The following is a 21602-nucleotide window of genomic DNA, read 5'->3' on the forward strand; positions in this document are numbered from 1 at the left end:
CTTCATGTCTCAGCTGTTCTGAATTGTATAAATTCACACTGGGATAGAAACAACGTGTGTGAGCAGCTGTAAGGCAGCTCAGATATTTCTGCCAGTTACAGCAGAGTGACGCAGCGGCTCTGCACCTGTTTTTCAGGCAGCTGGGAGCCAAACGACCCCTGACTAAATGTCTGTAACGCTGAGATAGAGCCTGGCTTGGGGCACAGGTTTGTTGCCATGGCAGTGTACCTAGTTTGCCTGTAGAGATGTTCTACCAAAAAAAAAAATGTGGAGGTGGAACGTCAGAGGAAATGTTTCAAAAGTGAAATGCCGACTCTCACAAAACTTATATTTTGCATCAAAAACTGAAAGAAATCATTTCAGTATTGTAAGATTGTAAGATTTTTACATTGTAAAATGTTTAAAAAATAGAATAGAATATTGGATGACATTTCAGATAATCTAATGAAATGGATTTACTTGTCAACTAAAGGTGCAATAAAAAATATACACTATAAACAAATGAATAATTTATAAGCATGGCAGAAGTCGTTTGAATCTGTCAATACAGGCATGTATTGACTTGCCAAAAGGGTCTTATCACTATATTTTTCTTCACTTTTTCTTCATCTTTATTAATCCGGCAATATGTATTGATTTGAAATGAATTGAATTGTGTGAGGGTACAGAGAGATCTTGGAACTGATGACTCATTTTGTCTTGCACCTGATGGACTCCTCCCACCAGAGGCTGAGTGAGAATAAAAGGGCACATCGTTATTTAAAAAAACATACACAAAAAAAGAGAAAAGCTTTTCTGACAATACAATGCAGGAGAGTACAGAAAAAAAAATCAGACCATTTTTAAGAATCATTTGAGTTTAATCCATTAAGCACTGCAGTACAGTTCAAACTATCTGTTTGGTTTCCTCAGTATGAATTAAATGTCAACGTTTCCTCTGTTTAGATATTCAACAATACTGCCACCTAGAGTTTAAATGGAGTATTCATAATCTACACAGGCGGAAATATTCCACTGCCAACAGTTCAACACTGGCTAAAACTATAAAAGATGACATAGATATGGTAGTAAATATTTCAAAAATATCAGAAGATTGATTGAGATACTAGTAAAAAAATATATACATAAACATAAACCTGGATAATGAATGGAAACATGTTCCATGTTGAAAAACTCAGTGTTTATTATTACATTTATTCTAGATTGACATAAAAGTAACTCAGAAAATCTATGAGTTTCATTTGGAATGTGAATGGTTGTTGTCTTCAGATTTTTTGACTAATATTTCTCCTGGCCTTCATTTGATTTCAAAGTGTACATGTAAATATAGTGCAAATTTTATATTTTACTCGATATAAAAATACAAATTATTTATCTCAAGTGACATGAATCCTAGCAGAAACATAAAAAGAAGTTCAAGAAATGGCTGAAAAAAGTAAAAAGACTTAAAGATTGTTTTGATAAAACACCATTTGATATATAAATGGATGTATAAAACATTTTTTGAAATGGAAATAGAGTTTTAAAAGGTTATATATGTAAATCCTATCCATTAAAAATCAGAAAATACTCTCATCATCAATCACTCAGAAAAAAAATAGGCCATTGTTTTCAAGACCTCTTACACTCGAGTTCAGCATTTACGATTTGCAAAGCCCCTTTCACACAGCACGTTGGTCCAGGAAAATTGCTGGAAAATTGCCAGAAAATTGACGGATTGCCTTCTGTGTGAACGCAAACAAGTCCCGGGATTGATTCCGAGATTGATCCCTGGTTTGGGACCTAATAACATTGCCGGGTTCAGTCCCGGAACGAGCTCTGTGTGAACAAAAGCCAGAACCAATGGCGTATAGGGTGTGTCGTAGTGATGACGCATGTTACCGTGCGACTCTTTTACCGGGTGTTTTGAAGGTAAATCAACGTTTGCGCCGAAAAAATATGTGCAAAACTGTAATGAAGCAGAGATCAGTTAGCTCTCACTATCCACGCTGAAGCTGAGATCGTTCACCAGCTTAAGTGAAATGTTTTTTGAAATGTAAAAGTGAATAGCTTAAAGGAATAGTTCAATAGTAAATAAAATAAATTCTGTTTATTTACTCACCCTAAAGTCATCCAAGATATAGGTGACTTTTTTCTCCAGTAGAACATTAAAGATGATTTCCAGCTAAACCCATGATCTTTGGAAGTCATTTGGAAAAAATCAATACAAAAACACTGAATGAATCCCAGTGGCTCCTGATGATATTTTGAGGTCTTATGAAGTGAAACGATTAGTCTCTGTAAGAAACTGAACATTATTTTGTTCAAATGGTACTTTCTTTTGATCCTGTTGTAAACCACACTGGCATAATTTCACATTCGCACATTTATCTGAGGCTATGGATTACAGGAAAAAACTTAAATAATGTTCAGTTTCTTGCACAGACCCGATTGTTTAGATTGGTAAGACCTCACTTTATCGTCAGGAGCCACATGGGTTTATTTAGTGTTTTTTATCTGCAAAATGATGCTACCTCTACTTGACAAGAACTTTTTAAATTGCAAAGGATGATGGGCTCAGCTAAAAAATTTTATTGGAGAAAGAAAGTCACCTATATCTTGAAAAGCCTAAGGGGTGAGTAAATAAAAATAATAATAATAAAAAAATGTGTGAATTATTCCTTTAAAATTATAATAAAATCTTTCATAAAAGCACAAACGTAGTCTAGTCTGTAGTGGTCTTGGTAAATATATCACAGATGCTGAGCTGAGTTTTAGAAACCGCCAGTGCCGGATACAGTGGCTCAGTGAACGTATGCTCAAAACTGTAGAGCAAAGAAAGAGAACCCTCCCTGGCCACGCTATAAAAAGACAAGCGACCCTCACTAAAATTCAGCAGCACCCCGACCTTCCAGAGCTCAGCAGAACACACAGGTGTAGCTACCTTATCATGTAGGGCTTCCACCTTTCCCTTCTCGTAAATTAAACACCAAGAATTAGGGTAGAAACCGATACGGCAGATGTCCTTTTGTCCCTTTCTGCCTATCAGTCCATCACAGACCCCCACCTTCCAGCGGCCCTCATCCTGAGAGACCTCCACTTCCCAGTAGCAGCAGCCTCCGTCTATGCCATGAGAGCCCAGCACCTGAGGGAAAATGTTGAAGCGTGCCTCCTGCTCAGGGTAGTCCTGCTGGGTCTCACTGTACTGCACCGTCCTGTTCTCATCTGACAGCAGCAGCTTGGGATGGACAGTATCAGGATCTAGAGTTGGGCTTATCCCATCTGCAGACAGAAACATCAGCTGTCAAACATTATATTTGTGTCTGCCAATCACGTCTTCCTGTGGCCCCAATTAACATTTTTACTTTACCAGGCAGCATTTTTAATTTTTTAAATAAGATTCTTATGCTCAACTGTTTTGCATTTATTTGGTAAAAAATAAAAGTAACAAAAAGTAATATTGTGAAATATGATTACAGTTTAAAATATATTTGTTTTCTAATTTAACATTTTAATAATGTAATTCATACCTGTGATTTTTAAGGGGTCATTACTCAGTGTCACATGATCTTTCAGAAATCATTCTAATATGTTGATTTTGTGCTCAAGTAACATCATTGTTGAAAATTTGATCTTTTCAGGATTCTTTGACGAAAAGAACAGCATTTATTTGAAATAGAAATATTTTGCAACTTATATGGCTTTTGATAAATTTAATTCATCCTTGTTTAATAAGGGATAGTTCACTCAAAAATAAAAATTCTGTCTTCGTTTACTCACCCTCATGTCGTTCTAAACCTGTATGAGTTTCTTTCTTCTGTTGAATTCTGCTGGTCCCCATTGACAATACTTTATGCAAGTCAAAGAGGATCAGAAACTGTTTTATTACCCATATTCTTCAAAATCTCTTCTTTTGTCTTCAGAAAAGAAACAGGTTTGGAACAACTTGTGGGTGAGTAAATGATGACAAAATTTTAATTTTGAATTTTCCTTTTAATATAATCCACTTAATTTTGAATTAAAATAGTTGTTGTAACTTGCATTACCGAGATTGTAACAAGTAATAATATTACCCAAATTTTATTAGTAATGCATTATATTACTGCGTTACAGCAAAAAGTAACATACTACTGTTATATCGTGACTTTTGTAATGTGTTACTCCTAACACTGATCATCACTATAGGTTGTTTTTATATGTTATTCCAGTATTATAATATATATGATTTATACTGTGAAGTGTGTAAAAGCCTCACACAGCAGTCTGAAAGGGTCTCGATGAGGCAGTGATATGAGCACAGTCTCCAGTCTCCTCTCGGTCCAATTATTAAGACAGTCCAGCCGGTTATGGTTTATCTCTTCGGGAGTCTCAAGATTTTGTACAGGATCAGACAATTCAGTCAGTCTGGAGGAGGATATCAGTTTTACTTCATAAACATAATTATTTAATAATCAACAATTATTTGAACCATTTTACTTACCGTCCTGCCATCTTGCTGTATTCCTGAAATAACCGGTAAAAATGAATAATATTTTCTAATGAATATTTCGATCAGTTTAAGATCAATGCTGCTTGTCATACCATGATGAAGGCCTGGTCTTGGTACTGTGATGCCCCTTCAGCATTGGCCATTCCCTGCAGTGTGTTTAATATACTCTGGCTAGATATCAAAGCACCCTGTAATGTGTCCAGCTGCTTCTCAATGCTTCCCAGCACTCTGTCCTCTTCCTGGGTCACACAGAGTAAAGCCTGCTCCTCCTCATGCTCTAGAGTCACCCGCATGGCCTGATACTGCTGCAATACGGCCGCCCGCACGTCCTCTAGCCCTGCCTGCAAGAATCACAAAACACCAGGGAAGCAAAAGCTCCTGTTCACAGAGTTAGCATTTTATTTGATGTTATTGTATGTTCATTTATGACTTTTATTTATAAAGCTTTTAGTAATTTTAGTACTTAAACTTTTGTTTTTTTCATTTCTAGTTTTCTTTTAAGCACTTTAAGTTAGTTTTTTATTTTGTTTCAGCTGTATTTCAATGAACAAAAATGACTTTCAATAATTTTAGTTAATAACAACATTGGACAAAGAGCATAAACCCATGAACAACTTAAAGGGGTAGTTCTTTAAATTGTTCAAAAGCTCTTGGATTTCATCAAAAAATATCTTAATTTGTCTTCCGAAGATGAATGAAGGTCTTACAGGTTTGGAACGATATGAGGGTGAGTAATTAATGACAGAATTTTTTTATTTTTAGGTGAAAATAAATAAAAAAATAACTAACTGTAATAATAAAAAACCTCGCTAAACTGCAACAATTAAATCAACAAACATTGTCACACTTACCTGGACCCCACGTTTTTTCTCAATGAGCTCAGAGAGTTTTTCCTGAATGGATTTTTCAGTTTTTTGTATTTTTTGCATCTCATTCTTTAGCGAACCCTGAGAAATTAATGCAGATAAACCAATGAGCAACACATTTTTTCGAAATAAAGAAATTAATACTTCTATTCAGCAAGTACACATTACTCAAAAGTAAGAGTAAAGGCATTTATAATGCTACAAAAGATTTCTATTTCAAATAAATGTTGTTCTTCATGTGAATTGCATTTTAAAATATTTTAAAATAGAAAGAATTTATGATCAAAATGACTTTAAAAACATTAAAAAAATGTTGCCAACATTTAAACATTAGTATGCTACTTAAAACTACAGGTTTAACTAAATCTTAAGCAACATATTAAATCACCAATTAAAAACTATTTAGAAAGGGGAAATGGTGTATAAACATAATGCCCAATAGTCTCCCACCCTGAGCTCCTGCTCTGCCTCGCGGATGCTGATGCACTCGTGCCCCTTGTGCGACCCGACCAGGGAACACACAGTGCAAACACACACTGCACATGATCGACAGTAGATCCGGTTCATCTCCTGGTGCTCCTGGCATCTCCACAGAGACACATCCTCCACAGCGTTCACCAGCGGGTGGTTCTGGAAAACCGGCTTTTCCAGGTGTGCCCGCAGGTGCTCTGCGCACATGGAGGCCCCACAAACCAGGCAGGTCTTTACCGCCACCTTCTGTTCTGAACTGGGACAGTAATGGCAAGGCACAGAACTGCTCCTGGAAAGTCTGTCTGATGAAGATGCTGCTGAGATACTGAGGGGCTCTCCACTGTTAAAATCTGTTTCCTGCCTCCCAGGTGTATGAGAGGAGGCACTAACTGCTGGTGAGGGGGTTTTCTCTCCCTGAGGTGTGTTGCTCGTCCTGGGTGAGCCGGTGTCGCTGCAGGAAGCCACAGGATGCTGGTCTTGCTGAGGGGAACTTGTTTTCCTCTCAGGTGATGATTCTACGTGAGGAGACGTGATCTCATTTGTGTCTGGAGGTGTGCGTTGTGAGGATGTGTCATTCGTAGAGGTGGTCCCCCAAACCATTGAAGGAGACCGGCTTCCAGAAGAGCGTTCGTCTGCTGCGGCCTTTCTTTTCCTTGGTACTGATGTGTCTTCATCAGAGTCAATGATTCTGACTACATCGTAGTCACTGACGGTGTTATGAGATGGGGCTGAGCCCAGTCTGTGTCCACCACCGTGGAATGCTGAACTGTACTTCCTCTTCCTGTGCCATTTCTTTGAGTGCCGGCCGTACAGCTTCTTTCCAAATGGCCAATCTACTTGAAAACATAGTATTACATTGATATATAAATGCGTGTCTTGGTTATTTATTTTATGGTGTCTTTGTTGCAGTGTAATAGACCTTAGTCAGGTTATATTTCCTATTTAATTTAAAATTAATTAAAACCAGGCTGTGAGGAAAAGGCATGCACTGTATAAAAGGTCTATAATCTTCACAACTTACAACTTTTAAAACTGTTTCATGTAATTACTGAGTAATATAAATGATCAACACCTACTACTTACATACTATAGGGTTAGAGAGTGGTTTAGGGCTAGTTACATGTAATAATGCACATTGTGCTGTTATTACTAAAATAATTACATGTAACAGGGACACTAAAATAAAGTCTACAAGGTTTTTTCATCAGCTTTGAGCTCATCAGTTTTTTAGGGGTCGACAGATTTCAACTTTTTTATTTTTGATATATGAATAACAGATATGAAAATTAAATGTACAATTTGTAAAAACATTTTGACATTAATTTTGCTTAATAAATTTTTTCAAAAATGCAATCTCTCAGTCATGGCATCATTTCCATCACAACATACTATTTTACCCCAAATATATATTTCAGAACTTGTTTATCAAAGTAACTTTCTGTGAAGAGCTTGAGTTGAATTATCTACTGTATTGTATGTCACTAAATATTATAGCGCAGCATTTCAAGTAATTTTGCAATTGTACAATTTTGCAAATATTTTATTTTGATATATAAATATATATACATATTAACTCAATAATGTGCTTTAAAATACATTCAATTTAAAAAAATCTAGCTATGAAATTAGGATGCAGATATTGTATTGGTATTATGGTGCAAATAGTCATGCCTGAAAGAATAAAAAAGACACAAATACCATAATTCTCTCAACACATAAGTATGTTGGATATTGTTAGCAGACAAATCAAATAAACTATGTGACTGAGAAACGTTGTTTTTTTCCCTTTCTTTCTTTTACTATATAAGACCCATACACGCATCATCCCTTTGACTATTTAAAGCTTAATGCTTGGAACCTGACAGGAGAGGGACAACTTATCAACTACAACCGGACAACAACACAGGAGTAGCTGTGGCCTACTACGTCACAAGCATAGACTGTGGTCACGAGTAACTTACACGTGCAATATAATAATAACATACGCATGTTCAAGGTCAACAAAGTCAACATTTATTTTGTGAACGTACGTGTGTTTGGTGTGGCTGCAGATGTTGACGCTCCGTCAGTATAGTCCGGCATACTCTGGTACTCGTATCTACACTCGGGGCAGTAATATGGTCCGGTCTGAGATCCGCTCCACAGCTCTCTGATACAAGCCCGACAGAAGCTGTGAGCGCAGGCCAGCGTCACCTGCTCACGACACTCCTCGTAGCACAGAGGACATTTCAGAGGTTTGCCATTAGATGCGCCCATCTTTAACGCGTTATTTACACTTACAGCAGACGCCTCACGATCGAACAAACGAAACTGACCTTACACACTTTAAAACTGAGTGGGCGGAGCCTCGCCTTTTGAAACATGCAAACACAATATTTACTCTGCTGCTCTTAAAGCGACAGTGCAGAATATTTAATGTGGAAAACTGCGTCATTCTATCTATCTATCTATCTATCTATCTATCTATCTATCTATCTATCTATCTATCTATCTATCTACTTACTCTTAAAGCGACAATGCACAATATTATATCTTAGTTACACAATATTTACTCTGCTGCTCTTAAAGCGACAGTGTAGAATATTTTCCGTGGAAAACTGCTTCATTCTATCTATCTATCTATCTATCTATCTATCTATCTATCTATCTATCTATCTATCTATCTATCTATCTACTTACTTTTAAAGCGACAATGCACAATATTATATCTTAGTTACACAATATTTACTCTGCTCTTAAAGTGACATTGCACAATATTTTCTGTGCATGACGGCATCATTTTATCTATCTACTCTTAAAGCGACAGTGCACAATATTATATCTTAATAACATTCTGTTTCTACAGAATAAAAGTACAATAATTTGTGTCCTAAACTTTATACAAACATGCCTCAAACAAGGTAAGATTCAATACATTGCTAACACAACATTCATAACACAATAATTTGGCAGAATTTTTTAATTAGAAAGGTTTATTAGAAATAAACAGAATGTCCACAAAATAAAAATACCACAGGCTCATTGGGTAAAATTTTGATTTGTTTCATGTGGGTTATCATTGGATTATCATGACATCATCATTATGGGCTGGTATGATATGCATTCTCAGAAGACACAAATTGACTTGTTGCCTAATGGATTCATAGGTTAACATTTATCTCTTTATAAACATAACAATGATTTACTTCACAAACAAGCATGCACACACGCTTAAAGAGTGTGTTGAAGCAATTTTACTACTAAAAGTTGAACAACAGACCATAAGAGCAAATTTAATAAAAATGATTAAATAAAAGTAAAACAATAAAACATTAAGGCAAAGTTATTCATATTACTGTCAATCACATTCTTCCTCCTCCCTGATATTGGTTACTGGTTTATTTATATAGCCCTTGGTGTTGTATTCTGATGTCCTCACATAGGAAGTCCTCTCTACAAACACAGGGATCAATGTTCAGTGTGTGGACACTTGAACTTGAAAAGAGAGGAAAGGCAGAGGTGAAATGGCCTCCTGCCCATCACTACCAAAATCAAACATTGTTGATCAGGCTGGTCATCATCCAGCAACTCAATATGCAGGAGCATTGCGGATTGCACAGCAGAGGACCATGGTGAAGATCATCTCAAAAACCTAGACACACAGCAGAGAGAAATCACACACACAGCTGTCTTTAGTTATTCCTAGCACAAGTCTGTAATTGTGCATGTGTGAGTTTATTCTCACCATAATGACAGCAATCACTAGGGCGGCCAATCCAATGATGTGGAGTTTCTCAGTGAACAGTTCCCTTATCTTTGTGTGGCAACTCTGAAGCGCACAACATCAATACATTAGTCTATCCACAATCAAATAGACTGTCAGCTATCAAAATATCCCTGTTTATAAGATTGTTTGATTTGGTTATAATTTAGTTTAATACCAATTAAACTCAAACGATATTTAGACCTAATTTTACATTTATGTAAATGAATTGCATTTTTACATTTATATTAATTTGGATTACACAGTTTTAAAATAAACAAACTATAAATTTGTAATGCATACATAAATGAAACGGGTAAGATTTTTGCACTTAGAAAAATATCATGGCATGGCTTATTATTAAAGGGTTAGTTCACACAAAATTGAAGATTCTGACATTAATTAATTAATAACGTAAGTCATATGAGGCACGTTTTATTATGGATTCGCACACTTTATTTAACGTCTATTGGCCTGTTGAACAGAGACACCCACCATCTGCAATGATAGAGCTTGGAATAGCCAGGACAATTTTTAATACAACTCTGAATGGATTCGTCTGAAAGAAGAAAGGCAAATACAACTAGGACATCTCGAGGGTAAGTAAAACAGGTTAATTTTCATTTTTGGGTGAACTAACCCTTTAAGAATATTTTCATAAGAATCAACTGAAAAGTGAAGAGTTCTAGAGGAGTTAAAACCATAACAGTCCATCAAAATATGCTTTAAAAGAAACTTTACTCTTTCATAGAAATATATTGATGTGTTTACATTCTTGCCTTAAGATCAGGCTGAATTGAAATGAGTTCTCTATCATGGTCTTAAACATACAGAAGATACCTGGGAGATGACCGGGTCAAGCTGGAGTGTCTTTTCGGTACACAGAGAGGTCTGGACAGTTTTGAAAAGTGGATTTTCATCCCCTTTACCACAGCAATTCAGCTAGATATTGAGAGAGAGCAAAATATATATATATATATATATATATATATATATATATATATATATATATATATATATATATAAGTGATAGTGATTATTAACTGTCCAAAATGAAGGATTTTGATAAAGGAATAGATTTTGGCAACTCACTGAGTTATGAAAGACCTCCAAAACTTTGGAAGCTGCTGGTCTGGATGATGTGTCCACAGGATCCACAGCTTTAATGTATGCCGCATCATAGAAGTTAATGAGCTCCGTGGAGATCTGGACAGACAGAAAGTGAGAGCGTGACAGCCTTAAAATGAAATCTTAAACTACAGATTTTCTGAGTGTCATGTACAAAATTTTTAGCCTTACCGTGTCCCTGTTAATAAAGCCCCATAGTCCTGCTGCCACCTCACAGGCGAAGAGGATCACTAAACATGTGAAGAACTGAGGAAGAAAAAGAGATAAACTGTTTGATGAACAAAAGAAACACTTGAATTGGAAGAACGTGTGTGTAGTGTGTAGAACAAAAGATGAAACAACTCTTCAAATCACTTTTTCATGTTAAACACAGAGCTTATAGTTTAAAAAACCAAATAAAACATGCCTAACACCCATAGAAGATTCCACATGGATATTAGCTTTAGCGAATTAGCTTTCTGGGTTGGCCTACAAACTGACATCATGACTACCCTTGTGAAAAAAAAGTGTGCTTAATTGTGTTGAATTTGCAGTTTTGGTGTACTTTAAAACTTTTAAGTAAGTTTTTAAAAACTGTACTTGCAGATAAGATAATATTAATGAAATAAAAAGCCACTTAGGTGTGCTTACACTTTCAAAGTTAATACACTTTATATGTGTCAGTTCAGAAATGTACAACTTCATCATTACATGTGTAATTACAAAACAATTTATAATTACAAATACAATTAAATATTTGACATACAAGTTTCAATAGGAATTGTTTTAATACCATATGAAGTAGTGTTTACCATAAATGCTTGTCAGTACATTCGACAGTACACGTTAACCAAATTTTAAAGACAATAGAAGTGCTTAAAAAAACATCATATAATGATGCATTTAAATCCTACTTAAAAAACAAAACAAAAAATATCACTCTAAAGTTCAGCTAATTGCACTGCAAACAAAAATACATTTTCAATTGCAACAGACATGCAGCTTAGTGCCCAAAAACATAACATTATTTCACAGCAAAGTAAATTATTTCTGTAATAAATACTTAAAAGTATGCAAAACTGTTCTTTTTCACAAAGGTATTGTCTCATCTTCTAATAGAATCTGGTTGAATTATTAAACAATTAATGCATAAATCAATGTTTATTCATCTTTCTGGATAAATTTTAACTTACATATTATACTAATAGTGTGAGATGAGTAAAAACCTACCGTTCCTAAGAGACACTGAGATTCTTGAATAGCTCCGTAACAACCAAGGAACCCCACAAACATCATTACAGCCCCAATCGCTATGAGAACATACACACCTGAAAAAGCAACAGAGACAATGGATGAATGAGCTTAACATCATAATCACAGATTCATATTAATTGCACATGTTCATACAGTTTCCATAGCACTCACTCCTCATTTTTACAAACAGGTGTTGAGATTGGTAGAAATGACATCATGACATAATGAGTTAATGCAGTATGTTGCCACTAGATGGCAAGTGTGCAGCAGTGTTAAACATTAGCTACAACACATTTGAACCCTCTCAGTATATATTTGAGTGTATCTGAAACTACAGTCATCAGTCAGTCGTAAGGATAGATTAAAAAATTAAATTATGGATAAATAAAATAATGCACTGATTAAATTAGAAGTAACTGCTATTCTTCATCTTACATTGTATTGCAGCTCAGATCTGAGCTGGTTAACTCTATTCCTCTCTTTGCTCATTTTGTTATTGGCACTGAAATTCAGACAAACAATACAAATGGGGAAAAAAGCTCATGTGGATTTTCCTGTTTGATTTACCATAGCAGTAGCTTTAAATGCTGCAAAAGTCAGATAGAGAGATAGAGAGAGAGAGAGAGAGAGAGAGAGAGAGAGAATCTTTAGGTAAAAGAGCACTTCACCATATAAATAGGCATAGGAAACTCTAGTCCAAACAGGAACCCTCTACGTAACAAAGCACATTTGCTCTCTGTTCTCCATCAGACTTCCACAATAGCATCTGAAAACAAACCCATCTCTAACACCATCTGCTTTTCAGCTTCCCTGTAAATTAACTGCAAATGTATTATTATACTAAAGGGTTTTTGTTGTTGTTGTTTGTTAGTTTGTTCTAAACCCATAAAGTATAAACCTTGGTTTGTGCTGCAAACATAGTGACTGATAAAACATGCAGAATAAATACAATACACTTACATTAAGAGAATTGGCTGTTTTGAACTTCATTTACCTACAATAGCCTAGTAACAACTCTGAACAACCACTCTGAACACCCTAACAACCATATCACAATACACTAAAAGAACGATTTCTCAAAAGAATATTCTAGCAGCTGCACAGCAACACACAACACCCATACAGACCACTGTTTAATTGTAAAAAAAAAAAAAAAACACATTTCTGATTTTTAAAAAGTACTTATATAGAAATTATAAACTTAAAAAAATATGCTGAAGTGCATAATGAATTTAATGTTTTCATACACTCAACTGGATGTTAACTGCAATTAAATGAATATCTATTATAGTTTAAATGTATATTAGGTAGGACTTAAAGGGATAGTTCGCCCAAAAAAGAAAATGCTGGTTGGCTGTTGGTTGACGGAAGCCATTGACTTCCACAGTATTTTTTCCATAATAAGGAAGCCATTGGTTACCGTCAACTGTTTGGTTATCAACAATTTTCAAAATACCTAATTTTTTGGTAAACTGTCCCTTTAAGAAGATTATTATATGTAATTTCATAATTATGTAGCCTACTGACAAGCATTTATGGTGAACTAAATTACATGTCAGTGTCATTTCTATTAAAACTTGTTTGTCATGTATTTATATATTTTTGTAATTATTAATCTGTAATGAAGTTGCAATTAAGTCTATTGAAAATATATTAAATTTAAATGTAAGCGTGCATTCAATGCAATTAAGCACACTTCTTTTTTGCATGGGTTGATTTGAATGAAGGTGTGCTTAACTTACTGATGCAACTATGGGGTTACATTAAGCAGGGATTAAAGTTCTCTGTTGTTACGATGGATTTCTTCTAATTGCAGTGAGTCTATGATGGATTTCCTCCAACTGGAAAAAATGAGGGGAAAAGAAACGTAGTGCATTGTTGTTCTGCCGGCACACCAAAAAATCATCCCCGCCACAGCTGCAGCTGCTCACTGACAACATAACGCCGCTCCCATCATTCACAGTCGGGCTATTAGCAGAGAACACACAGAGCAGGACTTGAATTTCTGCGCGGGATTGTGGCTATTAATAACAATTCTACTCATTCCCGCAGCTTCCGCGCTTGATAATGCGATGACAGATGACAGAACGTATCATTTGCACAATCAGCCGTTCAAAAGAATCAATTGAATGAATGATTCAGTGATAAAATCAGTGACTTGCCGCCACCTGCTGGCGGTTTCAGTTTTATTTTTAGGTATAATTTCAGTTACTTAAAATCATTTAATATTTCTGTATTCAAAATTGTAGATTTAAAACATTAATCTCCACATGAATTAAGGAATTTAATTGCACTCATGCCACTTCTGAGCCCCATTAAACATCTGAACATGTACCTACAAGCCACTTTTGTGTTCTTCTATGCACCCTCTGTAATACAAATTAATTTTTTATTCATTTTTTTTTTTTATACATAAGATTGGTAACTTACTTGTCTTATTCTATTTCTTATTCTACTGTTTTAAATAGAAATTTTAAAGAGCTCATAAACATTTTTTTTTAATTTGACAGATGAAAATTATGCCATTGCAAAGGTTAAAATACCCCTGTAAGTCACTTTAAGGAGTCAAATGTCACCTCATATTAGGAAGGCTAAATTTTGAACTGAAAACGTTTCTTGTTATAGTTTTTGTTTGTGCTATTGATTGTCATTAATATATTTGTTCTTATTTTATCATTTACTATTTACTTTAGTAAAGAAAATGCCCCTGAAATCACTTTGAGTCAAATGTCAGCTCGTGTTAGGAAGGCTAATTTTTGATCAGAATTTTTTTATTATTGATTAGAAGGTGCAAAATATTTTTTAAATCTCCAACCTCTCCAACAACCTCTGCATAAGATAAAAAGAAAGTTACGTATGTATAGGGCCTATATATTATGTGTATCCTCTTTCAGTCTCCTTGTGCAAAATACACAGCTATCCCTGCTGCACAAGCACCATTCTGCGTTTAAAACTTATATTTAGGAATCTGTAAGTATTCTCCAGCCAGATTCCTCTCTATGCTATAATGATTTGCTGCAGCGGCCGGGCTTGAACATATTTTTAGGGTTGTCTAACCAGCACTTCTAATTTGTGGTGTAACGGGCACATGAGCAGGGCTTTTTCAATTACACGGATGTTCAGTAGCAGTGGGAGGGGAACGCTTCATCTCTCTCTTCTTTCCCCGGGTGGGCCAGACCAACAACCCTAACTTCTTTAATCAGAAAAGGTTGTTGCTGCTATAAAAAGAAACAGGTGGAGCTCTGGTTCCTCCATGTACTTATACTGAGTGGAGAGAGACAACCCAATGCTTTCTACAAAAATGAATGGGTGCTAACTCTACACTAGTGCCCACAACATGCTGACCTTCTGCCACTGAATTCCCTGCATACATCTGCTGTGGTTAAGTGTGTAAACTTGAGTGTGTGTGTGTGTGTGTGTGTGTGGTGTGTGTGTGTGTGTGTGTGAGTGTGTGTGTGTGTGTGTGTGTGTGTGTGTGTGTGTGTGTGTGTGCGCACACATGGGTGTAGTATGCACACACCCTGTGGTAACTTTTAGTCTTTCCCTAGTTCTTTTAAAACACCCTGTGGGAGTGTCTGGAGAATCACTGATTTCATGTGAAAGCAGCAGAATTCAGTGTTACTAAAGAAAATACAAGAACGACAACATTACTCCATCTGACTACATGACAAACAGGATAAAAGCTCTTATGCAACGATATTGTGCTGCTGCCATCATAGTTGTTTAAATATACTTGTACACACACACACACACACACACACACACACACACATGTTGGGTTTCCATGTTTTATGGAGACGTAATGGTTTTTATACTGTACAAATTTCTATCCCCTTACCTTAAACCTACCCCTCAGACAAAACTCAGAAAAAATTATTAAGAATTTCAAAAAACCTCATTCTGTATTATTTATAAGCTGTTTTCCTCATGGAGACCAAAAAATGTTCCCACAATGTATGAAATAGGCACACACACACACACACACACACACACACACACACACACACACACACACACACACACACACACACACACACACACACACACACAGTTTTCCAGTACTTGGCTATCTAAATTGGGACTCTCCATAGGTGTAATGGTTTTCATACTGTACAAACTGTATATTCTATCGCCCTACACCAACCCTACACCTTAACCTACCCCTCACAGAAAACATTATGCATTTTTACGATAAAAAAAAAAACAAACAAAAAAAAAACACTTTGTTTACTTTATTTTTATTCCGGTTTTACAAATAAGGGCATCCCCAAAGGGAGTTTTTTGGTGATTTTGTCAGGTTTAGCTCACTTTTGGGTACAAATTTGTCCCCAAAATATGGTTAAGTAGGCACACACACACACACACACACAGTGATTTAGTGGCCCTCTCAGAGCCCAACTTAGACCCAGTTTCCGATTTCTATCTTTTGAGGAGACATGCTCCTCTATTTTAAGAGTAATTGTTTCTCAAAGTTCAAAGTGCAAAGGCTTCTTGAGCATGCATATTAACAAACTATTATAACATTTATATTTTCGGCCAATCATTTAGTTTGTTGTAATTTGTTCATTGTTTCAATTATTAGAAAGAAAGAAAGAAAGAAAGAAAGAAAGAAAGAAAGAAAGAAAGAGAGAAAAAGAAAATTCAAAACAAAAATCACCATCACCACCACCACTACTACTACTAATTATTATTATTAACAATAATAATGATAAATATAACTAAATGTATGAATTCATTAAATGTAAGTATTAAATAATATTAATAATTCATTGTTATTATTATTATTTGCATAAATGTAACTATTTATATATTACATTCTGCATAAAGGTCTTATGTCACTGCATTACCTGTTCAAGTTCTGTTATGTTTACTTAATTTATGAATTATGTATGCTGCTTCATATTCTGTATGTCTCTTTTCTCATTTTTTTTTTTTTGTAAGCAGAAGTAGAAATACATACTAATTTATAATAATAATTAATGAAATAATAATTCAAATATTTTACATATTTTACAACTTCTTAAATCTGAAATATTACAATGCACAGTCAAAATAAATGTTCAGCATCTAAATTATACTGTAAGAGGATTTAATTAACAAAATCGGGCATAAGTGAGCATTTAGGTCGGAAATTAATGGGCTTGATCATTTTCAGAGGGTTATGATAGTAGGCTTTGGGTAGCTAGTTTAAATAACAAGGTTGGATAATTGGAACTAAAGTAGTTAACATTTTAAATCTGAACCTACTGTATTTGAGGGATGAAGAAGCTGTTGGTACCATTCTTAAAACTGATGATTATTTTTATAACTGAACTTTAGCCTTCAGCCCCCTTTGGTCTGTGAGTGACAATCACTTACTGATATGAAAAGTTCCTGGTGCTTGATTCCCTTCAAACTGCAGCATTAGGAGGTTGCTGGTTTGACTGTCATGGCGAAGCCATAAACCTACAGCCAAAATCACACCACCAGCCAGCTAAAAATAAGAGAAGATAAAAAAAAAAACAGAATGTTTATTAGCACTTTTCAGGATAGATTCACCATTTAAATACTTTTACTGACTATAAGAGCTGGAATTTAAAATCCCTCAACAGATGTCATCACCCAGACATGTTTGTTTCAATTCTTTTCCTGAGGTCATTCCAGAGGTCATTTCTTCCTGCATTTGGGGAAGAAACTTCTGACAGGTTTAGTGTTATTCACGCACAAAAAAGGGTGGGGGGTCCACTTCAGCTCTGAGAGTCAGGCCTCTGTGATACCTTTTGTTTGTTTATTTATTTTTTGTAATTTACAGAGCAGGAAGTGGCCGCTTAAGTCACAGAATTGTGGAAGCCAGCCCGATATATTTTTGTGTTGGCAGCGTGTAAAGTACAATGACGGGAAACAATACGTATCTCAAGAGGGGTTCGGAATGGCGCTGTGTGAAAACACAAATGTAAATTGTAGGCTTATATTAAAATGAGTCTGAAAAATGACATGACTTTTATTTTTAGATCTCTGAATTGGTGTAAACATTATTTATTTTCAGTAATGAATGTTATTCCATAATATTTGTCTTGCTGTTAAATGCTAATTAGACATTCCTCAAAATGCACAATTTATTTTACTCTGTGATGCCATTGTTTGAACTTGTTTCCCTGTTGAAAAAAACAGCATATGCTGGTTAGGTATGTTTTGATGCTGGGATGCTTATTTATGCATGGTCCTTTGCCCAGGTTAAATGCTGGGCCTTTGCAAAGGACCATGCTGGGCCTTTGCAAAGGGTTTATGCTGACCAGCCTTTGCCAGCAAAAGGACCAGCATAAACCAGCAAAACCAGCTCAGGTTTACGCTGGTACTTTGCCAGCAAATGACCAGCATAAACCAGCAAAGGACCAGCTCAGACCAGCAAAGGACCAGCTCAGACCAGCAAAGGACCAGCTCAAACCAGCAAAGGACCAGCTCAAACCAGCAAAGGACCGGCATAAACCAGCAAAGGACCGGCATAAACCAGCAAAGGACCAGCTCAAACCAGCAAAGGATCAGCTCAAACCAGCATCCCAGCGTCAAAACATACTTAACCAGCATATGCTGTTTTTTTTAGCAGGGATCATGTGATGTTTTAGTCAAAATAAGCTCTGCAGAGTGTAAACATTTTATAAAGTGATTGCAGCAGAATGACTGCAAAAACCTATAAAAATGTCTTTAATATGAATAAACATCACATTTGACTAAATTTACTCCAACTTTTAAACAGCTTGTCCACATGTGATTTTTCTCTCTCTCTCTCTCTTCTTTTATGGTGTATTTATGTTATGGTGTCCCTACAGCACATGGACATAATTATAAAGTGTAAAAATACAGCAAAGCCACAGCTAACCCTCACAGGAGGCTCTCTGGAGCCTGAGACACATTTTTCTTCATGTCTAGGATAACATTCACAAGAAAAACACTGACTATACCATTTAGCCGACTGTGAGACGCAAAAGAAACGTATTGTATACTTTACAAAATATTTTGCACAGAAACTTCCAATTATCTCTGACATGACATGCTTTTATTCCAGTTCATGTATAGACTGTGTTCTAAATATACTTAAATTCTAGCTCAACAACATAAACAGTGTAAAAAAAAAAAGAAAAAAAAAAAATATTTTTGGCAAATGCATATCTAATCACTTCAAATGAACAATTGTTAATAGAGTCAATAGACTCAAGAAGAACTTTCAGAATATATTGTTTTCTGCTCTGAAGCCTTCTTCGAATAAAATCAGTACATTGGGATTCATTTAACTAAAGCAATAAAGCATTGCTTCAGAAATTTTCAATGGTAGCACAAGAAACAATAATTAAATGAAAATAATATTGATAAACAAACAAACTCACCCAGAAAATGAAATTTAAGAAGAAGAGCATATATTTGATGCACTGAGAGCAGCCGGTGACAGCCATGGCTTGATGTCGTCGAAGGTGCTGAAACGATGCTGGTCTCAGTTTCACAGATGGATATGAGTCGATCTGCAGTCCGGAACTCACTCTGAGAGACAACCCAAGACCTCATGTGTTTATATAAACGCACTGAGCCAGAAAAAGAGAGGGAGAGAGATGTCTGTGTCCCGCTCCAAGCTTTGCCCTGCATTTACTACATCATTAAACTTTGTTGTAATTGATTAAACGGCAATGCACAGCGAATCTAAATTCACATCAATCAGCTGTTTTGTCTGAAGTTTGTGTTATATTATCATTTATGTTGTATTTTCTATATTTTTATAGTTTGTAAGTTTTTATATGTTTCTAAGAATGTGTTGATGTGCTGACTCAAAATACGTTTGCAGCCACTGATCTATATAGTTCTCTATTATAGATCAGTGTAAAAAAAACAGATTTCAACTGTTTTTCTTAACAAGTGATCGTTACAAATACTGCTGTAGAACATACAAAAGTGGTTTCTGCCTTTATATGGGCTATGTAAAATTGCATATATGTATGTAATATTTTGTTAGCAAAATAAGAAGATTAATTAAAAATAGATGCTAAAAGTAGAGGAAACTCGATTTCGTGTCGTTGTAACTACAACTCCCATGATACACCGCGCGGGTCAAGCTAGCTGCTAGCTGCTAAGAAAACGTTGTAGCAGGGAGGCGCAAGCAATGTTAATTTGACTACTGTAGTTTAGAATCTTCTCAAAATCATGAGTTCTTCAGACGAAACATGTAAAGGCACGAAACGACCCGCATCTCCAGATGAAGTATGTGGTTTCCATCATCATGCATTTTTTTTATTTACTACAACTGATCTGACATTTCGGTGAACCAGCAGCATTAGCATATTGTTAGCAATATGCTGTAACTATTTTTAAATGTTATTAGTGTGTTGAAGAATTGATATATGCATGTTATTAGTGTAATAACTGCCTGTTTGCTACGGTATTGCGTTTTCTGCCATAATAATTTTGCATAATAACTACTGTAGCGTTACCAGGTTTTTCAGTTCCAGTTTATGTCTGTTAACGTTAAGCTTTTTTCTGCATTTGTATCTAAACGTCATTTTAATTTTAAGTGGTGTGCTAATATATATATATATATTATATATATATATATATATATATATATATATATATATATATATATATGTATGTGTATATATGTGGTGTGTGTGTATATGTATATATATATATATATATATATATATATATATATATATATATAGATAGATATAGATAGATAAGAAAAAATGTAAGTGTATATGCTTTTCTGTAAGACCCTAATGGTTCAACTGAATCTGTTTTGACCTGTTAAGCAGACAGGAACCGCAAATTGGGTATGGGGATGTTTATGGGAATAAGAAGGTTTGGGGAAGTTTGAAAGGAAGCAGGGGTCAGGAAAGGTACATTGCTTTCTGTCAAGTAATTTCTTTGTTTCAGACAATTATGTAATTTGAACATACCCACTATCGCCCATTCTTGCTTCAATTGTTTTCTTGAACTGGCAGAAGGAGCACACTGGACGCCTTGTTATTGGGGATCACAAGTCAACTTCCCATTTCCGCAGCGGTGAGTCTCTAGGGCGGAAGTGAAGGGTTGGTGGATTTGAATGCTTGACAGTTTAAAAAGTGATTGCAACCTCCTATTGTGTTGGATGAGACACTTCCAAACTCCCGGTTGTGTGGAGACTTCGACCATCAGATGACATCCTGTACGCAACATATCCTTTTCCCTTCAGCGATCACTGGTCAAAGAGTACATGCTCTGACCTTTAAAGCAACCACTGGTAATGTCCTGGCGTTTATTGTGCACATAGGACCAGGTTACAATGCATTCTACACTTATAAAATATAAAACAACTACCGTAATCTAGTTTGATACTGATATACAACCATCAGGGAGACATTTTATTGTTGTGGGATAATTTGAATGTCTATTAATATTATATCAACATCGTTGGGAATATGGGAAAATGCTGATGGCCTTTAACTGTCTGTAATGAAGAGGGTATATTGTGTGTCTGTAGGGGCAGAGGATCGGAAGATTAACACAGAGCTCGAGCACCAGTATCAGCAGGGTCTGGATGGGAAGTTATCAGGAAGGAACAGGAGACACTGTGGACTGGGCTTTAGTGAGGTCAGAGCTCTTTCTTATAAGATATGGGTTGACATAATGTTGATAAATTGAGACTAACATACTGTGAATTACTCCTGGCAAGCTTTGGCTGAGATAAACT

At 35.6% G+C, this 21602-nt stretch overlaps 2 protein-coding genes across 4 annotated transcripts; both read right to left on the minus strand.

Annotated features, from left to right (window-relative positions):
• Nucleotides 1-839: 839 nt before the first annotated feature.
• Nucleotides 840-8193, minus strand: LOC109070613 (E3 ubiquitin/ISG15 ligase TRIM25-like). Of its 2 annotated transcripts, none has more exons than XM_042743936.1 (7): nt 7836-8193; nt 5785-6641; nt 5320-5415; nt 4561-4809; nt 4460-4482; nt 4235-4383; nt 840-3261 (listed from the first exon to the last, which is right to left on the minus strand). In XM_042743936.1, exons 1-7 carry the CDS (start codon nt 8059-8061, stop codon nt 2705-2707), a joined length of 2157 nt encoding a protein of 718 aa, XP_042599870.1. In that variant the 5' UTR covers nt 8062-8193; the 3' UTR covers nt 840-2704. The 2 variants fall into 2 exon arrangements, with proteins under 2 accessions (XP_042599870.1, XP_042599871.1); XM_042743937.1 differs by having other exon boundaries at nt 5785-6638; nt 7836-8188.
• A 473-nt stretch (nt 8194-8666) lies between these two features.
• On the minus strand, nt 8667-21521 carry LOC109070610 (CD81 antigen-like). 2 transcript variants are annotated; one of them, XM_042743938.1, is made up of 9 exons: nt 20830-21521; nt 19270-19420; nt 17267-17381; nt 11885-11982; nt 10847-10921; nt 10640-10753; nt 10388-10489; nt 9530-9613; nt 8667-9436 (listed from the first exon to the last, which is right to left on the minus strand). In XM_042743938.1, exons 1-9 carry the CDS (start codon nt 20841-20843, stop codon nt 9374-9376), a joined length of 816 nt encoding a protein of 271 aa, XP_042599872.1. In that variant the 5' UTR covers nt 20844-21521; the 3' UTR covers nt 8667-9373. The 2 variants fall into 2 exon arrangements, with proteins under 2 accessions (XP_042599872.1, XP_042599873.1); XM_042743939.1 differs by having other exon boundaries at nt 19270-19461.
• Nucleotides 21522-21602: the final 81 nt, after the last annotated feature.

Source organism: Cyprinus carpio, chromosome B18, assembly GCF_018340385.1.
Source record: "Cyprinus carpio isolate SPL01 chromosome B18, ASM1834038v1, whole genome shotgun sequence".
Lineage (NCBI taxonomy): Eukaryota > Metazoa > Chordata > Actinopteri > Cypriniformes > Cyprinidae > Cyprinus > Cyprinus carpio.

Excerpts from the sequence above, each read along its gene's own strand:
- LOC109070613 (XM_042743936.1), bottom strand. The coding sequence starts at position 8,061 with ATGGGCGCATCTAATGGCAAACCTCTGAAATGTCCTCTGTGCTACGAG. Across the intron at positions 5,416-5,784 it reads AGGCAGAGCAGGAGCTCAGG|GGTTCGCTAAAGAATGAGAT; the intron begins GTGGGAGACTAT and ends TTAATTTCTCAG. Across the intron at positions 4,483-4,560 it reads AAGACCAGGCCTTCATCATG|GAATACAGCAAGATGGCAGG; the intron begins GTATGACAAGCA and ends CGGTTATTTCAG.
- LOC109070610 (XM_042743938.1), bottom strand. Across the intron at positions 10,922-11,884 it reads CTCAGTGTCTCTTAGGAACG|TTCTTCACATGTTTAGTGAT; the intron begins GTAGGTTTTTAC and ends TTTCTTCCTCAG. Across the intron at positions 10,754-10,846 it reads GCTTTATTAACAGGGACACG|ATCTCCACGGAGCTCATTAA; the intron begins GTAAGGCTAAAA and ends CTGTCTGTCCAG.